The sequence below is a fragment of the Scardinius erythrophthalmus genome (genome assembly GCF_964197995.2).
Source record: "Scardinius erythrophthalmus genome assembly, chromosome: 4".
Lineage (NCBI taxonomy): Eukaryota > Metazoa > Chordata > Actinopteri > Cypriniformes > Leuciscidae > Scardinius > Scardinius erythrophthalmus.
In genome coordinates, this window is record NC_138224.1 from 10,375,617 (window position 1) to 10,402,134 (window position 26,518).

Sequence of the window (26,518 nt, forward strand, 5' to 3'; positions counted from 1 at the left end):
ACAGTTAATGGCAGACCACGAAGCAGGAAAGGGTGCTTGCACATATACATACCCAAAGAAACCAGTGTGTTCAGTCTATATGGAGAGTGTAGTGTTTGTTCCAGGATTCAAGGAAGGTGTTTACGTGCTGGATGACTTTGTGGATCATGGACTGTGTTTGGGTTGTACGGCTGCAGCCAGGCGATCTGTTGTTTGGTTTATTGCTTTCATAGAGCAGACTAATGGGGCCAGTGAGACAAGATATAGTATGACTTGCTCAGTGTGACATTTCGGTGGCAAGAAGTGAGGCGGACAGTCTGAATGTGAAAACAGACTTACGGACGAGGTTAACCTACATTCGGTGATTGAAGCGTTAATGTCTGGGCCAGAGACAATATGTGACTTATTTCAATGGGATGTTTTGGAATTCCAGCAACAAAAGAAAGGCTTGTAACAGTTTGAGTAGTCATGCTACCTACCGAGAGTGCCTCGCTTGTTAAATTTTGCTCTATAAATGACAAAATTGTTTGACTTCCGGGTGGGAGACGATATGGGGTTGAAAGCTGGTTTGAAACACTCCAGCTGCCAGGCCCCCCCCAAAACCTCCATCCTCTGTCGAAAGCCCCCCTACCAGCATCCCTCAGTCTAAACACACCTGACTTGTAAATATTCTTTATTGCATCGGTAACATAAACGCTCTCAGCGACAGGCCCGTTGGACGATTTTTCCCACACTCTAAGAGTAAGGCCAACCACTCTGTTCTCTAAACAACAGCACTCCAAAGAGGATGGCGAGGTTGACGTCACCTCTTCAGGTTTGGAGGACTTCCAGCATCTCACCAAGCACACCACCGCCTAGTCAACCCAAAGAGGACAAAGAGGGTGTCTGGATTTCCTCCAATGTGGCGATCTGCTGCAACAAAGTTGTGGTTAAGATGAGCAAAAAGATGGTAGAATAGTTATTATGCTTTATATGCAAATGTAAAATAGCCAAAATGTTATTTTTGTCATAACAAAACTGACGATCTCTATTTATTCCAACATTAACATTTACTCACCCTCATGTGAGTAATCCTCAGGAAACTTTAGTCGATTTTCTGAGCAGCTCTTTTCCATACAATCAAAACATACAGTGACCAGGGGTTGTCAAGGACAAAAACAAGCCATCATACAAACAACTAGTGTGCTATATTCACATCTTCAGAAGTCATACGATTGCTTTGACTGAGAAACATGTTCTTCAAAATATGAAGACAAAATATGTGAACAAAATTCACAACAACATATTTTTCTTAATATCTCTTTAATCACACAGGTCAATATGAATTAAATTCTGTCAAATCAAAGTGAATCAATATCACAGGAGAAAAAAAAAAAAATCAAAACAACTCAGGACAAAAATAGGCACTGCAAGCAGGGAGACCAAAAAGAGCACCCTTAAAAGTCAGGCTACATTTGTGTTCAGACTAAACATTTGTCAACTGTTCCATTTTATTTCAAAGAATCCTTTGTTCTTCACTCGGTGCTTATTTTACTGCTCACAGGAGCACTTGCATAGCATTTTCCTCAAACTTCTTGACCTCCCTGTAACACATGTCACTTCAAAAACAACACAGCACTCTGAGAAAGTATACATTTATAATTTGTTTCCAATCATTGGATATTGAATATACAATGGGGTCCAAAAAGTCAGAGACCACTATTGAAAATGCATTTTTCCATTACAAATTATATTATCAGAATAACAATTTAAGTTAAAATCTGAACTGAAAAATCACCATGAATATGAGAAAACCTATTTGGTTTGTCCTGCTTCTGCTTTAATGGCAGCGGCATACAAGCTGCATGAACTCCACAAGTTTGTTTACAACCTGATCATCATATTCTCCAGCATGGTTTGAGAATGATCCAAAGAGCATCTTGAGCTTCAGTGGAAGAAAATTAATATAAATAAAAAACAAAGAACTAAAAATCCAAGGTTTCCAATGTGGTCTCAGACCTTTGTACCCAATGTACCTGTATGTTCTTGGAAGCGATGTGAGCTCTTCAGATGACTCAATTCAAGTGAAGATGTTGAGGTGCAAACATAAGGCCATTCTAATCTGTTATCTAGACACTGATATTGTTGCATATTGTGATCTTGAATGACCGATCATTCAGACGAATGTTGCACGGTACACTTGATTTTGGAATTTATAGTACGAGTGTGAATTTGGAGTAGCGTGACATCTGTTTGATCTGTTTCAAGTCCTATTAAAGTTCTTCACTCTTACTAGAAGATGGAGATTGACCTGCTCCCCCAGATGCTTCCACCTCCTTAGAGCCACTGTTTTTCGACTGGAAATTGAGGGAGGCGGAGTTTATGCAGTAGCGTTTCTTTGTTGGTCGAGGTCCATCATCAAAGAGGTGACCCAGGTGAGCACCACACTACAAAGAGAAAAAAATAATAATAAAAAATAAAAATAATAATAATAATATCAACAAGGTGCTTTCCTAGCGGTGTAATTTTTTAAAACATTAATCTGGTTTTGTACCTGACTGCAGGTTGTCTCCACTCGGTGCATCCCGTAGGAAAAGTCGTCCGTTAATTTTATAGTGTCCTTATTGATCAAATCAAAAAAGGACGGCCATCCTGCAAAAGTACAACATTGAAGGTTCAGTGAATCTTCATGGGATCCACAAGCCTATAAACCTTCCATTCTGGTGTGTGTTTCCATCTCGTGGAGTGCAACTTTAGTGTTTTGTCCTCTTCCTGGCCTGCCTTGATGTTGAAGCTCATTCAAATTTTCACATGTCCCTGTATTTCACTACTTTTGCAACAATACACTATAATCAGTATCTTTAAAGGCATAGTTCACACAAAAGTGAAAAATCTATCATTGACGCCCTCAAGTTGTTCCAAACCTGTATGAATTTCTTTCTTCTGCTGAACACAAAAGATGATATTTTGAATATTGTCGGTAACCAAACAGTTGACGGTGGTGGTCATTGACTTCCATAGTATTTTTTTTCCAAACTATGGCCCATCAACTGTTTTGTTACCCATATCTTTCAAAATATCTTCTTTTGTGTTCAGCAGAAGAAAGAAACTCATACAGGTTTGGAACAACATGAGGGCGAGTAAATGATGACAGAATTTTTATTTTTGAGTGAACCATCCCTTTACATATTGCGTGAAGTTACTTCAAACACTTGCTGGTGTCTGAAAGTGAGTTTTGAACTGAAAATTGTTTAAAATGTCTTAAATGTTGAAGTTAGCTGGTAGCCTGAAATGAAAACGTGTGAAATGTGACCCTGGATCACAAAACCAGTCATAAGTCGCACGGGATATTTGTGGCAATATTGTATGGGTCAAAATTATCGATTTTTCTTTTATGCCAAAAATCATTAGGATATTAAGTAAAGATCATGTTCCATGAAGATATTTTGTAAATTTCCTACCGTAAATATATAAAACATTTATTTCTGTGAGTGAATGCAGCACAATCGTTAACATAAATTGACAATTTTAAAGGCGATTACTCAATGTTTAGATTTTTTTGCACCCTCAGATTCCAGATTTTCAAATAGTTGTATCTCAGCCAAATATTGTCATATCCTAACAAACCATACATCAATGGAAAGCTTATTTATTCATGTGATGTATAAATCTTAATTTAAAAAAATTGACCCATGTGACTGGTTTTGTGGTCCAGGGTCACAAATGAGCAGTGGTGTTGACCGTCTCCTGACTCAGGTGAACTCCGCATTTGTTCATGAGCACTCCTCAACTCCCCTAGTTGGCCCGCTTTGAACCATGGTATTTGGTCAAAAAAACCTGACAGCTGGCCCCGAGAAAGCACCAATGAGGCCCGATCAAGCCCCGGAAGTGACAGTGAAAACGAGACTGGCCCTGGGACGCTTTTGACCCGACAGTGGAAACACGGCTATTCATTTTGTTCAGGTGTAAAGCAGTAGCCAGTTTGTTATGATTATTTTGAAAAGAACAACGGAAAATTTAAGAAAAGCTTCGTCCTTTTGTTAGGAAAGAAACTTCCACTGAATGACAGCAAAATAAGTTTGGGGTTTGCCGATGCAAAATTCACCACCACGATTCTTGGGTGTCTGGTTTCTGACAAAACCAGGGATCTTCCATCAAGCCTACTGAATGGACGGCATTTTAGAAGATCAGGAAGTGAAACAAACCTCAATGAAAATGGTCAGCGTTATCGGCAGAGTTACGGCTCTCTCACAATCCTGTTTCTTTTATCTGGAAAATTTCTACCCAGTAACGGGTGTAAATGGAAAGAATGGCTGCTCTGGCTCATGGGTGGTCCTGCTCATGGCTCTCTGGGAAGGTGGAACGTCTGGAGGAGAAGAACCTTGGGAACTTACTACTACACAGACTCTGCTGGCATATTTGTTTAGGTTTTTGACAAAAACCCCATACAATCTTTAAAGTACTACCTCCTGATTACTGGTAGAGGCAAACACATTAAGTTAAACACTGCAAAGCAAAATGAATGAGCAGTAAAAGACTACTGGAGTATACCATATCCAATTATTTGTCAAAACATCAGAGATGAAGTGTGCAATTTCTGCAACACCATAATTAAAATATTGACTTTTTTAAAGGTTTAAACACTCCAACCATCCTTACATAAATGCACAATATTTAAAGAATTATTAAATTACACTACCAATCAAAAGTTTAGGGTCAGTAAGATTTTTTTATTTTTAAAGAAATTAATTATTTTAATAAGAAAGGACACATTAAATTGCACTTTTGCACTTTCTATTCATCCAAAAATCCTGAAAAACACTGCATCACAGCACAACATTTCTTAATATTGATAATAATCTTACGACTCCAAACTTTGGAACAGTAGAGTACAATTCAAATAATCTGCACTGAATAGTAAATCATGAGTGTCAAAATATAATACAATTTTAAAAAGACCTAAATAAGACATTTCACTTTCTGTCCCCACATTTAATAACTCCAAAGATTTAATGCTATTTAAGACCTACAAGAAGTTAATTTAAGACTTAAGGACCCGCAAATACATGGAAAGAATTGTTCGAGGGCCACTGTGGGAGATTTGGCTTGATTCATTCATACCCTTTATTCTAGCTTGCAACTCCAATTATAACCAAGCACCTCTTGGTAACACTATCTGTGGGTAAGGCCCACTGCTGTGAATATTACGGGTGTTGAGAAACAGAAGTCAGTCGAACGTCCACCCGCTCATTCTATACTTTCCCTCCATAACCCCTCGAACACCCCTCAATCGCACTCTATACGGACCCCCCTCTCTCTCCTCCCTCTTAGGGAGGAGATGCTTGGCCACAACTACAAAGCCACGAAATTCCACTCAGACACAGGAAGCTCTAGAGGGAATATAGGAATCCTATGACTCAGACCAGGAGAATCCCGGCGGATCGTCGCAGAGCTGATCTAATGGAGCTTTATCGCCAGGGCGAGCAGCCCAGTGAATGGAGCAGTGTAGAGGCGCTCTAACAAAACAGGAAATTGAGTCTATACGAGTCTAGGCTGCTGCGTTGCCAGCATGCAATGCAGGCCGTTTGGCTCCCATCTCCACGTCGAAGACAGAAAAGATTCAACTCGAGAGAAAATCCGATTTTTCAACGCGGGGCCCAGATGTTTCTCATTTCGGCCTGTTTTCTGTAGAGAATTTGTGCATACACATATGCTTTGTTCGGAGAGCGAATTAAAATAGCATGTGTAATGTTGCAGAAGTATGTGATTTGGAGCTCAGATCTGTAAGGGATCAACAAACCGTTGCTGAGATACTTTATAATGGCATTGTACTGTATACACTCAGCGTCAACTCAACATTCATTTAGTCAGAGCTGATGAGAGTCTTTTAAAGCTTAAAACAGAAAACATTTAATACACACCTTAAACTCATAACAGAAAGTATATGCTATAAGCACTTCCAGGAAACCATGATGAAATTCATAACAACTATAATCTGCATTTATTTTGTGCTTATTTGCACAGCTGCATTAAAATCAAAGTGATTATTAAACACTTTATTATTAGCCAGGCAAAACGAACAACAAATGCATTTTTTTTAAAGTTTAACTGTTGAAAATGCAACATTCATGGTAAAGGATGCGAGAAGCAATGCAAAAACAACCTTTTGTCATGTCTGGTCAAAGTTGTCGTCGGCCAATGTCACATCTTTATCATTATCTTCATTAGACTTTTCTCAACAAATATTATGTTTTAATGAATTAATTGTGATCATTTGTCATTTTTGCATTCCATTAACAGCATTAATAAAAAGAAAAACAAAACCTCTGTATACTTTTTCCCTGGGAGAATTAAATTAATTCAAGATGAAGGAAGATGGATTGAAAATGTTTGATTAAGAAGAACTATAGAATTCAAAAAGATTATGGATGACGGTGGCTGAATGTTTACAGTCAATATCATTAATCGCATTGGGAACAGATGCATTCATTAAAATATTTTGGATATTTTGTAAGATCTTTAAGTCATGGTGTTGTTTCCTGTAGGTGCTGTAACTCATATATAAAGGAGCATGTGAGGTTTCATGCCCCACAGCTACAGCCTATTAGGCAGCAGACTGGATTCATTCGTCCTTGCAATCAACCATAAAGGTCAAACTCTTCCTTAGTGAGACAGACAAGAGAAGAATTAGGAGTAATAAGCCTTAAGAACCATACCTGATCCGGAGTCAAACTTCTTATCAGACCTGCAAGGACAGTAAAGCGTCAATAACAAAATAGAAAAAAATAATGCCTAGCAAATAGCCACAAAAAACCCTTTTGATTTCTAATGGCAAAACAGATTATATAAGGTGGGTATGTTAAAGATGGGTCATTATGGATCATGGGCCATATATTACACTCACGTGAAAAGAGGAGCCCCGCAAACGACACAGTGGTAGGTTCCTTCCTCTTTATTATCGACATATGTTCCTGTGAAAGCACTAAGGATGACAAAACACAAACGGTGACTTCATACCTTTACATGATCTACAATAAATGATAAATTACATTGCTTGTTTCAAAGTTCATTACGATTTCCCATGCTCTGTGTTTGTTTATGCAAAAGACCTGTAAAAATGTCAATTGACTGAGCGTTTCTAATCTAGATAAGTTGAGGAGGATTTGTGGATGAACAGAGCAACAGGCCTTAGAATGCATCTTTCAGGATCCTTCCTTGCTTTCCTTTCACAGGCATTTTTCACATTCCTACTGCCAATGGGCCGATAAATACTTTCCCCACGTGTGTTTTACCACTGAGGGATGAAGGGAAAGAGGGGAAGTGTCCGTGTTTTCTCTTCTACGCTACATCCTCCTTATACTCAACATCTATCTCATGGCCTTGGGTTGTTCAGGAGAGAAAGTGCCATACGTTTTTATCAGCCGATCAATAAAGAAATCTATACAAAGAACATTCAGTCCGTTGCTGTTTTACTGCCATGATCAACTACAACAACGTGCTTTAAGTAGAAAAAGAGGGAAATTCAAAACCAATATTTCTTTTTGCAACTGTTTGGACACACCCACTAGTTCTTTAATATTTTACACTTTTTAGAATATATTATAAGTATTTAAAGACCCCCTATGGTGAAAATCAAAATTGTAATGCTGTTAATATGTCTATGTGGTGTTTTTTAATATGCTTTGAGACAAACCATGTCCAAATACACCAGTCAGCACCATTGCTGAGTATTTTCCCCTTAAAACGTCAGTGTACCAAAGACAGTGACTCAAAAACGCAGTTTGAAACCATCCCCAATTCAGACCATCACAAACAAGTAACCAATCCCGTCAAATTACGGGCCAGGGCTTTTCCTATAGGCCTATATCACGAAAAAATTGAAGACCGGAAGTACTTCTTTTAGTAGGGATACGGCTCTTCCGGTTAGCTCTTTACAATGGCGGAGTCCGATAGATACCGCTGGACCAAATCTCTCCGCAACCTGCCTGAAGTCTCATATGACGATGTGGTTCGGATGGTAAATAAACTCTCAAGTGGAAAAGCGTGAAAGCTGAGTTATGGCTGTCTACGTCCTGACGCAGAGCAACCCGGTACACTACAACAACAGCGGCGGGCCGTTCGCCAGTTAGGTAAACGTTTCTAATGGTAACATTAGAGTTGGACCAATCAGCAGACGTTGCTGCTACGCTTAGGATTGTGGGTAGTGTAGTTTTTTTTTCATAAGATCGCGGATAAAACATGTTTTTCTTAAAACAAGGTTGATTTCATACGAACTTATAGCTTCTACAGGAGCAAAAACCTTAGTTTCACAACCTCATAGCTCCTGGTCAGTCTACCTCGGATGGTTTAGACATTATGGCTGATAATCTAAATCCTTATGGAGAAATACTGTTGACCGGAAGTTCTGAATCCCTACTCCGCGTTCCGGAAGCAGGAAGTGTGACATAGGCCAATCATTGAGCACAAAAACACCTTTAAGAAGAGACAGGAAAAATCGGGTACAGCAATATATTGGGCGAATCAATGGGTGAAATTATTGACCGCAGGGGGATTTTAAGTTAATGACAAACTAATTCAGTATAAAAGTGTATTTTAAAGTGATTTTTAGTTAGGGTTGGTCACCCACCTCTCTGTGCCCTTCTCCTGAGTAACATGGTACTGCATGGGGGTCAATCGCTTCCTCAGATCCTCCTCTGGGAACGTTTTGGGCCATGTCTTCTTACTCCGGCACGTTCCTACAGGAGAGACAAGTGAGGTGAGACAGACATAAGTGTTAGCCAAAATAAAATGTCAAAGTGCTAAACCATCAGTATTATTAAAAACAAAACAACTATCACTCTAATCTAGGTTCCTATGTGACTTCTTCCAAACAGGAGTCAGCACTTTTGTCTGTTCACTTTGGTTGCAAGTTATTTGGGTTGGCCGATAACAAAGGATGACTACTTTAATTCCTGACTTGACTCTGGAAAAATCAGAATGCCAATGACAGACGCACAATCCAAACGCTCCGTCAGTGAAGTGCTACAGCCAAAGTATTACGCCAAGGCAAATTTGATTTTCCCTGCATAACATACGCAGTGAGTTATGACATTCTAGATGAGTGCTCATGCTGGCTGTTCAAACAGAAGGCAGCGATTTCGAGCTTTACAACAATGCTGACCTCTAGAGGTCAACCTGAGGAGTGAATAAATGTCACCAGATGGACTTTCAAACTCTAGTCTAACTCACATGTCAAACTCCGCTCCTAGAGGGCCACTGTCCTGCAGAGTTTAGCTCCAACCAGCTCCAAAACACCTGCCTGGAAGTTCCTAGTAATCCTGAAGACCTTGATTAACTGGTTCAGGTGTGTTTGATTAGGGTTGAAGCTAAACTCTGCTGGACGGTGGACCTCCAGAAACGGAGTTTGACACCCCAGCTCTAATTGATCAAACAGTGATACAACTTTCATTGAATATAAACTTCTAAACATCAGCCTGGAGAAAAAAAAAATCATATATATTGCAGCCCGAAATATCCATTCTGGCAACCGTACGGTCCTCAGAAGAAGACAAGCGCTGTAGCCATGTTTTTAAAGGGGGCCAGATGTCCATCTGCACGCCATTTATTCACCAGGACACGCAGCAGTTTTAAATTACATACAATTCTACTGCAATTTCCCATTACAGAGTGCTTTCTCCCTCCTTTCCACCTTTTTTCCAGCTAATAACAATTTTTTCACTCGTGTTCCTGTGGGGTCTGTCCTGCTCCTGTATTGTTCGGCCAGTTTTACGGCTTGTGTTCTGGTGAGAGCGGGAGTCCCTTCATTTAGACTATGTGGAGAATTCCTCTCGACAAGATTGAAACCATGTGAATGGAGGAAATAATGGGGTCTTTAAAGGTCCCTCTGGTGAATGGGCTCCATTGATGGGCCCTGCTCTGTCCAGCGAGTACAAAGTTACTTCTGACAAACATGGGGAAGAGGGGAGGAGAGCGCAAAAAGGAGGGGGTCGCCTCCCTGCAGGACTCTCCTGTATTCCTCTCGACTCTGTGAGAGGGGTCTTCTGGATCCTATTAGTGAGACAGAGAGAGAGAATTCCTAGTTTTTTTGTGTATGGAGGACTCGAACACTATTTATACTGTGAGAGAGAGGGAGGGGGGAAAAGGGGAAAAAAGTGTTTTATTTCTTGGTTTGTCTAGAAAAGCCTCTAAGGAGGCATTTAAAGAAATTCAGGAATTCGGTCGGTGTCACCCCCTGCAAATGATTTAGTTTTGGTGCACCGAGAGGTCACACTACAAATCAGCACGTTGTTCCAACATCCCTCCGCTATAACCTCAAGTGAAAGTTATTTCCTAATTGGAAGCAAGATTTGTTTTTAGCACAGGCCTTTTGCTTCAAAACAAACATATCACGTCTTCCCCCAGACATTCTTCACGCTTTTTCGTAGCTATTCTCAACTCATCGCTTTCAAACTTTTTGATAGTGCTTGCAAGGCAGCGCTGTATTGATTCCTCAAACATTCTGGGAAGTTTTTTGTGTTGTTTTAAATGCTTAACTCAGGCCTGATTCGGACTGCACGCATAAGCAGTATGTAGGAAAAGCCTACACGCTACCATTCTTTCTGCACTGAAATGTGTCTCTATACAGGTAATGAAGAACTCTAATTGACATGAGAAGAGGCTCATTTTAAATAAAAATGAATCTGCATAAATCCAACAAACTAATCTAACCCTAACCTAAAAAAATAATTAAATTAATGAATAATAACAAAATTATATAATTTATCTTGTATATAATGCCAGCCTTATTATGTGTGCTACTTTTTAAAGCTAAGAAATTTAATAAAATATTTTTTAACCCTCTGGTGCTTCTTGCATGGCGGTCAAAAATGACTAAATTGTTTTTCTTTCAATGAAATGAATGTATTATATTTTAGTTTGATGTTTTTTGTTTAATATTTTTAGGGGATTTTATGGTGCAAAATTATATTTGTACAGGCTAGTCACTTAACTAACCCACACTTAGACCTGAAAATGTAATTTCTAACTTAAACTGTCCGAAATCTTTAAAGTTTTGTAGCACAGACTTAAGTTTGGTCTCTTTTTTAAGAGGACACTTGGCAGATTATTGCTGAAGTAAAAAAAAAAAAAAAAAAGTGAACAGTTATAGAAGTTTATAATGAAAAATGCACAGAAATACTATTTAAATATTTATATGAACTATATTTTCCAAAGCATGTTTTACTCTAAAGCTGATAGAAAATCAAAACCATAAATCTAAACAAGTTGTGTTTCAAATTTGAGGTTGATATCTCGAAAAATTAGCTTTCAGTAAAATTTTGTTTGGGCGCAGTACCAAACGTTTCCACTAGATGAAATTCGTTTCCCATTTATTTCCAATGCGGCCATTTTTGTTCACATAGCAAGTGGCAAAAGCTTTACCAAGTTTTGTACCGTTTTGATGAAGTAATAAAATTCTAAAAAACCAAAACGTATACTTTTTCGATCAAAAATGACCAAAGAGCACCAGAGGGTTAACTGACACTGACAGATTATTCATCATTCAAAATGTACCTGACAGTGATGACTTCATAATATTTGCATACTGAATCGCAACTGTTCTTCCTTAGAACTATTCAATCATATAACCGTGTGTTACTTATCATTCAGAAAAATAATTTTTATGTAGCCTATATACACAACCAAAGACTAAAAAAAATGTTTTGCTACCTTGCAAGCACTGTTATTTCCATCAAGTAAAGCAAATTTTAGTTTTTTGACACAGAAACGTCCAGTAATCAAAATTAATCTACTGATAAATCTTGATGAAACTATGAAGTTTTAACCTGCAACAATGGTTATTTTACAAAATGCAATTAGATACAACTAATGCCCTCAGAAGACACCCTGTTTCTGTGTTTCATCTAGATTCCTAAAATGAAGAATACAAATACAAATTCAATCATTAGTAGAAATTAAGTTAAATGTTGAAGCATGCAGGCTTAAAAGAAGGTAAAACAGTGAGTTAGGTATTATTCCATGAGCAACTGAAGATCTAAACAGAGAAAAAGAGCAAAGCAAAAGGTGACATTTCAGGGCAAGGGGGTCATCAATGTAGAAAAACCAACTCAAGTATCAGGGGGAACTGATATCTGGCAGCTTACTATTTTGAAATGAAAACAAAATAACTATCTATACACTTCCATGCATTTACACAGACACTGTCAATGTGAAGGAAACATTAGCCACAGATAAAGCTCACCGTCACGCTGCCTTTAGATAAATCCAGAAGTTGGTTTCTCCACATGTGACCTTTTCATCAACCAAACACGCACCCCTTGCCGAACGCTCTCACACGCGTGTGCAGACACATAAAAGCATCAAAGTAAGCAAAGCACACTGCACACACACACACAGCATCCAGGTGACCTGAGGGGAGCCCGCAGGCCTTGAGTTTTACAGGTTGGCCTTGGCTGACCAGATGCAGTAGATTGAACCCGGACATGGCTGCTGCCGATGCTGCTGGGAGAACAGAAACAGCCGCCTGCTAAAACACCCTCCTACCACTCAGGCTAAAAAATCATAAAGACAAACATAGGCAAGGAGGGAGAGGAAGGAGAAAAACAAAATACATAACATAGGTCAACACAGATGTCAGTTACAGAGATGCACATTAGAGCGGCCAATCATGGGACGGCTTCTCATGCAGGGAAAGACTGATTAACGTCACTGTGTAAAGAGAGAGAGGTGAACAGGAACGATAAAGAAGTTAAAGAAGATAATATTCACAATGGAAACCTTGTAGCCTTGTGTCACATTTACTTACATGAGAGTTAAACGTGGTATAATATTGAAAAGCTTCAATTATAATAGGGACATTTTGATTTTTAAAAAAGGCTTTTTAATATTATACCACACAGTGGCTTGTAAAATGTTTAACCAATGACTTTGAAACAGTTTCTTGTTGCCATTTATATAGATATGCAGAACCATTTTGCATAGGAAACTGATATAAAAGCTGCTACGGCCCGGCGGCTTCTATGGGCGGCTTAAGCTTATCGGCGGTTTCTATGGCTGTAGCACGTCAGTTGTGTGTCTATATGAGCCATAAAGAGAAAACTAAACCTCACAATTCAATTTCCACTTCTGCAACTTCACTAATATACTTTCAACTGCACTACACAGAGCACGCTTTTGCCGTAAAACAATGCACGGCAAGACAATTTAGTTTCTCAGGTAATTAAACTTGCCTAATAGACATATCGCACATTATAGAACCTATGGTCACAGTACCTAGCGCAGTGGGCGGAGTCAGTGTTAGGAGCGGCCCTGCGGATATACGGGAGCGCCTGCATTGGAGCAGGGCCATGGATGCGCACGGGGCCATGCATCGGAGAAGACGGGCAGCCATCCTGGCCTACGGCAAACTTGAGGATAGAGCTTTGAGGAAGACAGCGAGAAATTTTTTTAAGATTTCTTTAAACTTCTTGTAACTATATAGATAAAGACCTATGAAAAATGTAGCTCTAAAACCGTTAGAGGCCAAAGATTGTGTGAAACTACAGCTGAACTACAGGAGCAATAACAGGCAAAGCCACAGAGCGCTGCTGAGCGAGAGGGTGAAGCTGCGGTTTATAAGGAATGAGGTCCATCTAGTGGTTGTGCAGGTGTGTGAGGAAAAGGGAGAGATCTTTTCATTAACTGCAACAAATAGGGAAGAGAAAATTATAAATGACAAATTTTTATGGAAATATCCAATTATTATGGATTTCTTTATCCATTTAGAACTTATTCTTATACAGTGGAGCAAAACATAATGGAAAAATATTCTTATGCATTATAACCAACACCAAACACGCTTTGTTCAGAACTAAACAATTTTTCTCTACAAGGCCTAGTTTTACTATTTAAAAAAAAAATAGTGAGACTTGAAAAGTGAGCAAACACTTGGTTTGATATAATCTTTTTTACTAAATTACTGCTCTGTAGACACTCCAAAGAAATTATATATAGCCTATATATATTTTATTATTATTATTATCTTTATTTTTCTATTGTACAAATACTTTTAGGGGCCTTGTATTAAATTTCTACATTTTTTTTATTATTATTATTTCTATGCAGCAAATAGTGTAAAAAAAGGACACTGATCAAAATAAATAAGACATGATTATTCTTTAAATGCAACAGCGTTCAGACACTTGTTGGAACTCTCAGTAACTCTTCACCCAGGGCTGGTCTGTCCTGGAGTGGTTTTAACACATGCACAGATACAGACACAAGCAAGGCCACATTTTAAAAATAGCCAGCGCTCACTTGCAGAGAGGACTACAAATAGAACTCGATTGCAGCTCTGCAGAATCACACCGTAGGTCTGTGATTGTCTACAGCTTGATGTTTACATCTTTTGCATTCCAGAAAGTTCTTTAAAAATGAACAACTGATCCAGTGCTCGTGTATTTTATTAATGAATTTACTTTAATACAGTATGTAAAGCTGTACTGTTTAATGAACCACTACAGTTTGTCAATACACTTAAGAAAAGCCTTATTTTAATTCATTTGTGTAAAGCCGAACTGGAACTTGATGAGAGTGACTCGTTAAACAAATGTTATTTTTGACAGTCACTATCGATCAACTGCCCTTATCAATTTAACTATAAAATTAGCAGGCAAAAAAAAAAGAGCATTTGAAGCCAGAAATATCAAGTGCTCGGAGTTATCAATGCAGTTTATAAATACAGCATGCTTGATACTTAGAGTAGACTAGAGTCATAACTATATATGGTAGTACAGCGACAGATGAGATCTGAAAAGATCTGTTTTAAAAGCAGATCAGATTTGTATAATGAATGGCTGCTATTTAACCAAACCGGTTGAAGGGCCATTGCGAAATGATTAGTCTAAAGTGAATGCTGGCAAATAAAACCGCATTAGGAGTCAGTGTGTGAATATCTCAAGCATGTGAAACTTTTGGCAAATGATCTGTGCGTTTTGTTTGGCAACAGCCAAATTGACAGAGGTAGTAATAAGCTTGTTTTTTTTTCACCGACACAGTGAATTATATTTAACATATTGAATAGGACATTTACTAAATCAATGCAGAGAGAAACAAGAAGCACCTGCCAATTTCATGACTCACAAACTCAAACATTCAATTCCATCTAGGCTATATTATTACATTAAACGTCCATCGGATGACTAATCATCCTGTCAGGCTTTTGGAAGTTCATTAGATAGGTGCTAGTACTAGACGACAATTAAATAAACATGACATAAAATAATGCCTTTGAGTGGTCTTACAAAAAACTATCATAGTCTACTTGAAATTGGAGTGTCATGGTAATACCATAGTCATAGTGTTTACATTGTATCATAGTAGTGCCACTGTACTTTTTTTAAAGGGTGTGGTTTACATAAAATGTTACGTAATAATGCCTCGCTACAATGACATCACGTGTGGGAGGATACATAGTATACATTTTGTATACAAAGTGTAACTGATATGCCTATCACAGAAGACCAAATTCCCTGTGAATATTTACGTTATATTTTGCCATATTGAAATGTAAGCATAAAAAAACTAATAAGCAGATGGAACGAACGAATAGGCAACGTATGCGATATATTTCAACTGCGTCAATTTTAAAATGACAGTAAAGTATAACGGTGTTGCGTTACATGTTCAACGCGTAGTCATAGAAACCCTGTTGCCTGCATTAAAGTCACTTAAAAGTGCATAATACAGAATATAAAACAGATAATAAGTAGTTACACGTACCAGACAGCAGAAACAACGTTAAAACCGAGTAGGACAGCAGACTAGAGAATGAAGGGGGGCCGCTGTGAGAGAAGCGCATTTGTCAAACAGCGACACGACCGTGTACTTCTTAGGTAATGACAAGTGCATTCTGGGAAATTCCTCTCTCTGGGCAGACTAGCTCCAAATATGAGCAATGCGTAATTTGCGCGCGTAGTTACCCGGCGCGAAGCAGTTTGTGAGCTTCAGTAACTTAATTACGTCATTAGGCTGTGCCAAAATATAGGTTTTTGTTCATTTTATTATTTGCATGATTATCATGTTGTTATGATCACTCAATCCACATCCTAAATTCCTTCATCAGCCAACTACAAATATTAACTATTAGGCAAAATGCGAAAAGTTCTCTCTAAATCAGTAGATTCGGACAACTTTATGTAATAATTTATCAAAAGTTTATACTATTTAAATATTTAGTAGTAGCGTCAAAATTTAATCAGTGTGGGAAGTGTAAACCCATTTGTTTGATGTCTTTATTAAAGTCATCCTACTGTTCATTTTCATGTAATGAACGTGGCTTAGTAATAAAAGATTCCATTGAATGTTAGAGAATATATTTAGACTTCTATGGTTATTTTAAAGAAGCTATTTCTTCTAACTTTTTTGTACTAGGTACTGTTGTCTACATATTACATCTGTACTTAACTCTTTCAGTCCAAGGATCCTTGTCGATGGGTTAGAAACTGGGAATGATGCAGAAAATTGAATACAATTTAAAGTGAATATCACGTTGACAGTTGGGTTGATTTTGAACAGCCTCTTTTTCTATGACTATATTAATTGAAATGGCTGGTGTTGCAAAATAGAAAGTGAAATGTCCATTTTTGCATCTGAAAGAGATAAGATATGAATTAAGAACAAATTTTTATATAAATATTTACTAACATATAAATTAATAATTTTCAATCCACAAATGTCACTCACAAAACAATATCCACTGACTTTATGAATGATCTCTGAGATTGTAAACATGTATTGTCTTAAGACTTCAATCATAATACTAACATATTTAACTATGTACCAGGAGTGGGCACTTAGACACCTTTAAATAAATGTTTTCAATCATTAAAAGATTGCCTTTATCTAAAAAGTCATTACCAGCATTTTATATAAATGTAGATGAGTCATTTTGAGAAAGCACAAGTTCAAATGTGCTCACGCAGAATGTGTAATGAAATTCAACAAGGAAATGAACATTAGTAATAAACAAGTACATTTTATTTACCTCATATCAACCCGAACTGCATCTAAACAAAAGCTGATAAATCGTTCTGTGATCCAAAATAGACATGACCGCAGCATGACATGCTCTGTTTATGAATATGTCCCAATACAAATTAGAATCACTGGATTAGCTGCGACTGTAGCACAAGTGTGTTCACGAAAGTCAGAAAACAACTTCCATCAAAAAGGTCTCTTTTGGAAATTTAGAAGGGTCAGGGACAGATTAAAAACAACAACAGGGTGGCATTTAAAATTTGCCAAGTGACATGTGAAGGGGGGAATCCATCTGCACCAATTAATAATGGGAAAAGCATAACTTTAAAATATAAACAAAAACAACAGTAAATAATTATATACTTGAATATAATCAGGCTGTGACAATTAAGACTAGTGTTCAGAAACATGGCATCGAAGGGGAACACAATTGTTAATTTCTCTCGCAAAGCCATGTAGACCCTCCACATGACACGTCTCTGAAAGCAGCAGTGTAGTTATTCTGTTGGCAAGAAACAAACGAGAGCTTATGACGATTTCAATTTCATACAGATGATTTCAACCACCACCATTCAATGAGATATTTACAGCACCCCTTTCTAGAGTGTGTGCATGCCGTTCTTGGACTAAAAACTACAAAAAAAAAAAAAAAAGTCAAAAATAATAAAGGGAATACATCAGCTAAAACATCCTCAGGGAAATAAACATCCACAATATATGATACAATTCAAAGCTTAAATATAGGCTTACTTTAACCAGCACATGCAGCTATGTATAGCCCAACACAGCTCCTTGGAATAAAGGAGGGGAGTTAGTTATGTAAAAAATAAGCAGAGGCCGGAAAACTTTCATTCTTGTTGTAAGATTTAAAGTTGGAAGCCATTTTTGTCATTGAATCCATTAAGACGGTATATCAAAAACAAAGAAAATACATAAGAGAAACAGAAATTTGTGTCCACTTGCACCAGATATGGGAAGGACAGAGGATTGTGTCGTCCACCTCTCCTAAAAGTTCTCACCGGACCGAGCAACTCTCTCTTCACCGGTTTCACGCCAGTGTGTACATCTCCCTTGCTTTCCTTGATACCGAAGGACAGGGAAAAAAACAAAAACAAAAACAGCAGCTCACAGGTTTAAACACCATTGCTTGCATATGGCTGACAAAACTGATTGGGCGTCCCAGGTCGCCCAACAGTAAAAGCTCCTGAACGCGGTTCTCTCTGGTAAGGAGGACGCAGGAGGAAGGAGCCTCGTATATAGCGAAAGAGAGAGCAGAGAGGATGGTGGTGGCCGTTAGCACGTCCCTCAAGAGAAACCCAGTGAGCTGGACGTGCTGGATCGCTGGTTCAGGCGAGACATGCTGTTCATGCTGGAGCTGGAGGGCTTGAGGGGCGTGTTGCTGCCCAGGGCTTGTGGGAAACGCTGGTGGTAGCGATCCAGACGTAGGTACTTGACCGTCACCAGCTTACCTGTAGCAAATGGGTGACAGGTTGAAACGCACTGAAAACTGCAGTGGATTAGTCTAGAATAAATACAACATTCATTTACCATCAAACCAGGAGCCATGAAGCGCTTTGAAGGCTTTCCCAGAATGCTCTGCTGAAAGGCACTTCACATAAACGCAGCCCTAGACAGGAAGAAGATCATATAGCAAGTCAACCCATTAGTTAAATGGTTCTAGGAATATTACTCTGTTTCAAAACAGTGAAATTACAAGGCAGCAACATGCTCTATTAGAATCAATTGTGAGTGTTTGTATTTCAATGTATTTAAATTTAAAGTAGTTAACAACAATAACACGGATTATAAATTATTTTACCCAATATTTGTGTTCTCTTCCAAAGTTCCCTTAGTAGGCAGCAGGCAACTAATTAGCTTTTGGACAAAAGCTTATAAATTCAGGCTGTAGATTTTGTAAAGACCCACACAGGCTCAGCATACTCACCTCTCTGGAGTTTTTGTCAACCGCTATGTGAACAATTCCATCGTTATCACTGCATTTCTCCAAAATGGCTTCTTGAATGGCGAGGTGCCAGTTTTCCCCCACTTCCCTGTTCAAGAGGGAAATACTGAGTAGTGAGATTATCTTTCTCAAAAAAACACTATAATAACAGCCAAGCCTATATAATCTTATGTAAGTAAATACATTTAACTTCGCAAGCCTGCTTGAACCACTAATTCAATGTGAGGTTGTGTGTTAAATTCCTTGGGAAACTTACATTACAGGATCAAACATGTTGCGAATCTTCAAGCATGGCGTTAAGCTGTTTGGTGGTGAATTTCTTCGGTCCAACGGAAATGCTAAAGAACAAAACAAGCCATGAAGTCCATGTACATACTCTATACGTCAAGAACAAAAACATCCAAGTTTGTCCTCCAAACAAGCCAATCAGAAGAAGGTTTATGGCCATGTATGAATCTGAAAAACAACTATGGCACAATGGTTGATTGCACACAAAGTAAGAGTTACCTTGGCCTTGCCACACTTTGGAGGGCATGCTGGACATCTTATCAGGTGACATTGAGGGCTGAATCCACCGCCACACCAAGAAGTCCGCCCCTCCAATCCTCTGGTTTTCTGTCCGGATGCGAGACTCGTTAGCTGAGAGGAACGCAACAGCTCTGTCCCACACTTTCTTCATCTTCTTTCTGACAGAACAACACAAACATACTATTCAGGACTGTTGTTGTGAAAAGAGGGCGTTTCATGCAAGAACGCAACCCAAATGAAAACCAAATTCGTTCAGCAACAGTGGAATACCTGTCTTGAGGCTGGACAATAGAGTCACGGACGTGAGGGATGGGCAAGTATGCCTGCAAGTCCTTATTCTCCTGAGAGGCCTCATTGTGGCTCCTCATTACATCTGTAAAAACACAAATGTCATGCATGTAAGATGCATTGTGTAACTTCTAATTAAAATTAAGCTTATAGTGATGAGGCAGTCTTACCGATGATTCTCTCCACCATGTCATACATTTGTCTCGTTTCCTCCTCTTCTCTGCGCCATCTGTATTTCATGTAATACACCAGACCCAAAACAATACCAATGCCTAAAGAGAAATAGTGTAAAAGGAGAAAATTAGTGAAATTATGCTTTTACCAAAAGGAAGAATGACAAATTCTACAAACAGGGGATGCGCACCTGCGAGGATGAGGAGAACTCTGTGGATCACAGTGAAGAAGGCACGTCTGAAGCGGCAGGAGAAAGACATGCGGGGGTGGATGGACTCCAGCCGTGAGATTTCCGACACGTACTCTATGGGCTGAGCAGGGTCTGCACCAATTAACCTGCCCAGAAAACAGCACACACCCAGTGAACACAGGAAAATGGTGCACACAAACACAGCGAGAGATACTAAAGATATGAAAGCTACACCTTGTTAATGGATAGATAGAGAGGCCGATAGAGAAATAGACTGACAGACACAGGCTGATATACAGACAGGCCAACCGGAAGATAGGCTGACCGAAAGAAAAATACTACACAGAGAGATACTAAAGGTAAGAATGTTACACCTTGTTAACATATGAGAGGCCAATAGACAGACAGACAGACAGAAACATATGGAAGGATATCAGTTACCTTATTCCGACAACATCTTTGGTTTTCATGATCCATTCTAAAGACGTTTCAATCAAGTTTTCATATGCTTTATTTTGGAGCTTGAAAGAGAAAGACACCATTATATTGTGCAATTTAACATTGGCAGAGCAACAATTTCCCAAATTATACAATATGACAAAAGGTCCGTGCCGATTACAAACAACTTTATTTGACTTAAATGATCATAAAATATAGCATCGAACCCTTCAAAAAGCAAAACAAACCTTGAGGTACGTGGAGGCGTCACTAAAAGAGACGCTTCTGTTTAAAGGATTTTTAAAGTCTCCACAATCATGCTCTCCTGAAAGGCAATCAAAATAATTCACATTTTAACACTGCAAATATAAGCGTCCAAATATATCAATTCCAATCCATACAATGTTTAGATGTTAAAAAATGAGCTGCAACTGTATGCTCACCCGCAACATTGGCCAGGTGCTCATGTAGAGACAGGAGAAGGTTAATGATGAGGTCTCGGTCTTTGACATCCTGTTGAATCAAACCAAATAGGAGTAGTTAGTACATTTTTTAGGACTGCACAACCATCTTCTTGGTGAATAAAAAAGGGAAATTACTTGACAAAAACTTTAACAGGTGAGAAGACAGATACTTACATACTGCTTATCAAACTCGGGTCCAAACGGGTGCTGCAAGACTAAAAAAGAAAAGAAAAGTAAGATGACAGACAGCATTACCCAGAATTAGCAAAAATCTTTCACAGTCAAGTTATATTATAGTATTATGACTGGACGATGTTTCCCAATCGTGCCGAGGACAGTCAGAGGGAGTGACTATAGAGGAGGGCTGCTCATCGTCTCGCACTTGAGGGTGTGACTACGAGCGAGAGCCTCTTGTCGTCTCGCACTTGAGTCATTGTCTGAACATTGCGTTTCTGTCCTCGCTCTGGCCTGGGCCCAGATTTAGCACAGCAACTGCCCTTCCCTGCATGTCTCAATCATAGACGACATTCGTCTGGGATCAAACGTGAGCCGTCTGAAGTCGCAACTTCTCGCGAGCCATTTAATATACCAACCTCTAAGATGAAGACATACACCAACAAAACAACAGCTTTTAAGATTCTTGCCAATCAAGTTTGACCTAGATTTCAGGCAATGCGATGTTTAAAGACCCATTTTGCAGGTTCTGTGGTTGAGCTACAGCTGTGAGTGGCTTACACCACCTTAACCATGGTAAAACCAATGAAATACATGGCCTTAAGTGGCTATATAATCAGAATCAGCAATAAAATAAAGGATATTATCTCTTTTATAAAACATTACAGATAAATCATATCTTGACCTTCCAGTTGTTTTTTTAAACTTAAAGAATTAGTTCACTCAAAAATGAAAATTCCGTCAGTAATTACTCCCCATCATGTTGTTCCAACCCCGTAAGGCTTTCGTTCATCTTTGGAACACAAATTAAGATATTTTTGATGAAATCTGAGAGTTGGCTCTCCCTTCATAGCCTGCTAGGTAATCGATATCTGTCATCCCAGAAAAGTTAGTAAAGACATCGTTAAAATACTCCAAGTGACTACAGTGGCTCAACCTTAAGTTTATCAAGCGACGAGAATACTTTTTGTGCACAAAAAATAAATAACGATTGATTTTCTACTGTGTGGGCCTCTGTGTGAGTTCACGTAGTGTGACAGCGCAGCGCTGTAGGTCAGAACGTAAGCTCACTATTGGCCAGCATCACACACATGACCAGCGTCGGCCAATTAGTGAGCTTACGTTCTGACGTACAACCCAGAAGCGTTGCGCCGTTACACAACGTGAACTCACTCAGAGGCCCACACAGAAGAAAATCAATCATTATTTTTGTTTTTTTTGCGCACAAAAAGTATTCTCGTCGCTTGATAAACTTAAGGTTGAGCCACTGGACTATTTTAACAATGTCTTTAGTCTTTACTAACTTTTCTGGGATGGCAGATCGATTACCTACCAGGCTATAAACGAAAGTCTTACGGGGTTGGAACAACATGAGGGTGAGTAATTACTGACATAATTTTCATTTTTGGCTGAACTAACCCTTTAAGCTATTTAAAATTGGATACCATTACCAGCATACTATTAAAAAATAGCATGTGAAAAAACATACTATGCAATGATAAGTTTCAAACAATACTACCGTATGTAACACTGTTGTCAAATGACCTAGTTACATTGCAGTTTTAGTTCACACAGTAGCATACAGTTATCAATGCAGTAACAAAAGTCTGTTTTTTTTTGTTCAAAAAGTGTATTAAAACATCTTACGTCAGTCAGATGGTCAGGATGTTAAAAGTCGTGGAAATTATCACAAAGTCGTATGCTGGAAGATCAAGTTAAGCACACTGAATGCTGCAGCACATATTTTATACATACAGAACATACTATACTACACTACAAGAAACAGTTGGTAATAGTAGTTTGATAGTATGTTGTTCAAAAAACCTAAATCACATAAGTTGCGAACAACAGTCTGTCTGAGCAAGTAAAAAAACCAATACACGTATATAATCACACAAAGTGAGAATGAGCATTTAGCCGGACAGAGAGAAGTCAGTCACTCTAGCTGGCCGCAAACTCCCAGAGTCCTCTGAGAGACAGACAATTAGGCCGCTTTAGCTTGTCTGTGACCTAGATGTCTGCAGCACGCTCTCCAGTCAAAGCTCCTCTCCCTGAGAGGCCGGCCATGCCACAAATATACATAGTAATTCATCAGTCGCCTTCCTCTCAAGAGTCGTCTCTGCCTCCAGAGCACTTTACTCTGATGGTACTCAAGCTATTTAAACTGAGTGGCTTTGAATGCACATCCAAGAACAGACTTTCTCTCATCGGGGAAAATGTATCAAAAGATTAATGCTGGCTATCACATTATGATTATGAATGATGACAACATGTCAAAACGTGGGGACTACCAGACTAGCCATGATTATTCTCAAATAACAGACATTCAGAGGGTTCCCACACTTTTCAAAAGTGATTGTCCCCAACTTTCCATCATGTTTAGTCATTTATAATTGCTGGATAAGGATTGTAAAAAAAAAAATTTCATTTATTTAAAATAAGTAAAACTGCAATATTTTAACTTACTATTTTAATTATTTAAAATAGTTTTAGCTACATTTTATTTTTAAATAATTTAAATTCTGCCTAATGAATGATGAATGAATGAATCACTTGCATCAATTTAAAGATTAAAGATAATTTTTGTCTACAAAAAAGCAATATTTAGCCAAATAAATTGTTTAATGCAGGGCATACTTAGAAAACTGTTAATTAATTGATATGTAATCATTCATATTTAGCCTACTATCTAAATTTATCACAACCTCACTTTTAGTAAGAGAATGTAGGCGAGAACTGGAAAAACATGAAGACACCATACAATCACAAAAATGTTGAGAGATATGGAGCACCGCTGAGACGTTGGGAGTAATTTGATTAAAAGTTTCTCACAAATATCGTGTTGCAATTTAAGGTGAAGGAGCGATCAGCAGCCTGAAATCCACCAGGGCTGGAACAGTCATTTCTGACATAACATGATCATTCATCACACACATATTTCTAATGCAAATACCTCTCCCTGTCCCATAAAGCACCAGTGGGAAGTGCATTTCCTGTCTGAGGAGGTGCAAATAGTCTGGGGTAATAACTGATGTGTGAATTGGGCACAAATGACTCAAGGAGTTGCCAAAACAGTTAGAAAAAAAGTTGAGGATCATTTTAAATCGTTAAATGTGTCATTTCTTTAAAATTATATACCAGATGCTAAACCACACACAATCTTATAAGAGAAGGAACACTAGTGCAACTACCATTAATGAATATGACAGCTCACAGACTACTGAAACTAAAATAAATGTGTTATTCTTCATCACACCATGGCATTACCTTAGCATTCTTAATAGTGTGAGTACCATACGACTAGCATTGGTATTACAGTCCAATACATTCATTGCACCATTGTGTTGCCAAGCATGTTTTTTTTTTTTTACATTCCATGGTATCCATCATGGTATTCATAATGGTATTCTTGGGAACTGGGTGGAAGTAATACATTCATAGAATGGTTTTATGTGGTAATCATTCAGTAGCATCGGATACCAACTTACCATGGTAATTTCATGTTTTGTGGACAAGTAAATAGTTGACTAGGTTTTAAAAAAACATGCCACCTTCAGCACTTGATACTCACTGACTACATCCCCCACGGAGGTGCTGGAGCCCCTCATCCGCAGGTACATGAGGCCCAGCAGCACGAAGAACAGGCAGGCGGCCGTCAGGAGGAACATGGACAGGTAGTGAGCGCTGAAGCCGCCGGTGGAGGACACCTCCTCCCGTTTGAACTGCTGCAGGAGCTCGTCCTCCGGGACCGTGGTGTGCTGCTTGGGCTTGGTTGCTGAGGCATGGCTGTAGGAGTGGTTGGACCCGGTGTGGTTCGAGTGGTTCGCTCGGTATGTCGCGGTGTAGGAGGGAAAGCGCGGTCTGAGCCCGACACTAAACCGGCTGTTGCTGCCACTGCTGCAGGCGGATTCGCCGTCGCCGTTGTCGAGGTGGTTCTTGTTGAAAGAACCGGACGGGATGCCACAGCGGTTGTCGTCCGCGTCAGTCCCGGAGAGTTTCGGGTAGCTGCGGCTCACGTAGCTTCCGCTGAACTCCCTCGATTTCTTGCCATCGTCGTCCCTTCGTTCCCCGACCATATCTAGGTTGCAGTCGGGAGTATCATGCGTCGTGTCCGAGCTCCAGACGCTCCGGTACGGGGAAGAGGAGGCGGGTGGACTATGTCTGAAAGTCAGACGACGTTCGTGGGGACGGTCTCGCTCACCCTCCTCTTCCTCCTCCTCGTCGGAATCGGAGTAATCCCTGGCTAGACTACTGCTGTTAGACTCGTAAAAAGCCTTATTCCCGTTCAAAGCCCGACTGTCTCTTTCCGTTTCCTCCAAACCGCTGGATTTACCCCGGTCTGCCCACCACGGAGACCCAGAAATGCCTTTCCTGTCCACGGATAACCCGAGGGAGGCGGCGGCGGGTGTTCCCGCAGGCCTGATGGTGGGTGTCTGCTGCGCGGATCCTCGGTCTCTCCTGCTGCCGCTGTGATTCGGGCCTCCTTTCTTCTGCGGCACCTCCGCGTCCGACTCGTCCGAGCTGAAGCCCAGCACGAACTTTCCGGCTCTGCGCTTTTCGCTCCGGCTGGCGCTCAGGCGCGTGACGTCACTGCCCGGTGGCCTGGCGCTGAATCCCGAAGCTCGCGCGGCGGCGTTGCTATTACTAGCGCTGCTGCCGTTGTTGTTGATACTCCCGGTGCTACTGCGCCCTTTCCCGCTCCGGGAGCCCCGAGGCTGTGGCTGCTCCTCCCGCAGCTTTTTCAGTTTCTTCAAGTACACGGGCCGCGTGCTCTCCGTCACCGGGCCAGGGGTGAAGCCGAGCCGTTTTAATTCAGACACAAGCTCCTCATCCGTTAACTGTGCAGACGCCATCTTTGCACGAAAAAACGCACACAGCGAGACACGGCGGAAGTGACGTGGAAGTAAGCGGACAGACGGCCAACTTGAAAGGAAAGAAATCAAGGAAACTTTTGTAGTTGTTTTTTATTATTAAATGAACATTATTCATGTACATATGAATGACAATCAAGAATAAAGGGTGGAAAACACAAAGCAGACACAAATCAAAATAAAGAATGTAAATATTTTACAAAATGTATAGGCCTATTTTGAAAATATAACCGTATTTAGACTTACAAAAGTCTTATCTTCAATGGACTTCCACATTTCACACAGTGAGAATAGCACATACATAACTATATGTTTCAGAAATAAGGAGGCAGAAACCATTTTTTTTCTAACAAAGAAGTTTCGACTCATAATGGAGTTCCGATGGTATATAAACTTTTATTTTATTTGCTTTTCAATTATTTATAATTATAATAATCACAATTATTATTATTGTTAT

At 39.4% G+C, this 26,518-nt stretch overlaps 2 protein-coding genes across 5 annotated transcripts; both read right to left on the bottom strand.

The window, feature by feature from the left end:
• Nucleotides 1-1,264: 1,264 nt before the first annotated feature.
• Nucleotides 1,265-15,858, bottom strand: msrb3 (methionine sulfoxide reductase B3). 3 transcript variants are annotated; one of them, XM_081363695.1, is made up of 7 exons: nucleotides 15,715-15,858; nucleotides 12,364-12,506; nucleotides 8,585-8,693; nucleotides 6,863-6,940; nucleotides 6,675-6,703; nucleotides 2,513-2,610; nucleotides 1,265-2,405 (listed from the first exon to the last, which is right to left on the bottom strand). In XM_081363695.1, the coding sequence occupies exons 2-7, from the start codon at nucleotides 12,437-12,439 to the stop codon at nucleotides 2,232-2,234; spliced, it is 564 nt and encodes a 187-aa protein (XP_081219821.1). In that variant the 5' UTR covers nucleotides 12,440-12,506; nucleotides 15,715-15,858; the 3' UTR covers nucleotides 1,265-2,231. The 3 variants fall into 3 exon arrangements, with proteins under 3 accessions (XP_081219821.1, XP_081219819.1, XP_081219820.1); XM_081363693.1 differs by lacking the exon at nucleotides 12,364-12,506 and adding an exon at nucleotides 13,228-13,374 and having other exon boundaries at nucleotides 15,715-15,856; XM_081363694.1 differs by lacking the exon at nucleotides 12,364-12,506 and having other exon boundaries at nucleotides 15,715-15,853.
• Nucleotides 15,859-16,681: 823 nt separating this feature from the next.
• Nucleotides 16,682-26,065, bottom strand: lemd3 (LEM domain containing 3). 2 transcript variants are annotated; one of them, XR_014030013.1, is made up of 14 exons: nucleotides 24,762-26,062; nucleotides 21,191-21,231; nucleotides 20,996-21,065; nucleotides 20,801-20,877; nucleotides 20,556-20,635; nucleotides 20,115-20,260; nucleotides 19,921-20,022; nucleotides 19,733-19,835; nucleotides 19,442-19,620; nucleotides 19,191-19,272; nucleotides 18,917-19,022; nucleotides 18,520-18,598; nucleotides 17,722-18,440; nucleotides 16,952-17,473 (listed from the first exon to the last, which is right to left on the bottom strand). XR_014030013.1 is itself a non-coding variant. In XM_081363295.1 (13 exons), the coding sequence occupies exons 1-13, from the start codon at nucleotides 26,041-26,043 to the stop codon at nucleotides 18,277-18,279; spliced, it is 2,511 nt and encodes an 836-aa protein (XP_081219421.1). In that variant the 5' UTR covers nucleotides 26,044-26,065; the 3' UTR covers nucleotides 16,682-18,276. The 2 variants fall into 2 exon arrangements, 1 of the variants encoding a protein (XP_081219421.1); XM_081363295.1 differs by having other exon boundaries at nucleotides 16,682-18,440; nucleotides 24,762-26,065.
• Nucleotides 26,066-26,518: the final 453 nt, after the last annotated feature.

What these genes read in the sequence shown, in the direction of transcription:
- lemd3 (XM_081363295.1), bottom strand. Translation starts at nt 26,043, where the DNA reads ATGGCGTCTGCACAGTTAACGGATGAGGAGCTTGTGTCTGAATTAAAA. An exon ending in AAAGATGTTGTCGGAATAAG is followed by an intron (nt 20,261 to 20,555) that starts GTAACTGATATC and finishes TTTTCTGGGCAG; the next exon opens with GTTAATTGGTGCAGACCCTG. An exon ending in TCATGGCTCCTGGTTTGATG is followed by an intron (nt 18,441 to 18,519) that starts GTAAATGAATGT and finishes CATTTGCTACAG; the next exon opens with GTAAGCTGGTGACGGTCAAG.
- msrb3 (XM_081363693.1), bottom strand. Translation starts at nt 13,345, where the DNA reads ATGGCTGCCCGTCTTCTCCGATGCATGGCCCCGTGCGCATCCATGGCC. An exon ending in GACTCCGCCCACTGCGCTAG is followed by an intron (nt 8,694 to 13,227) that starts GTACTGTGACCA and finishes TCTCTCCTGTAG; the next exon opens with GAACGTGCCGGAGTAAGAAG. An exon ending in CAGGAGAAGGGCACAGAGAG is followed by an intron (nt 6,941 to 8,584) that starts GTGGGTGACCAA and finishes TGTCATCCTTAG; the next exon opens with TGCTTTCACAGGAACATATG.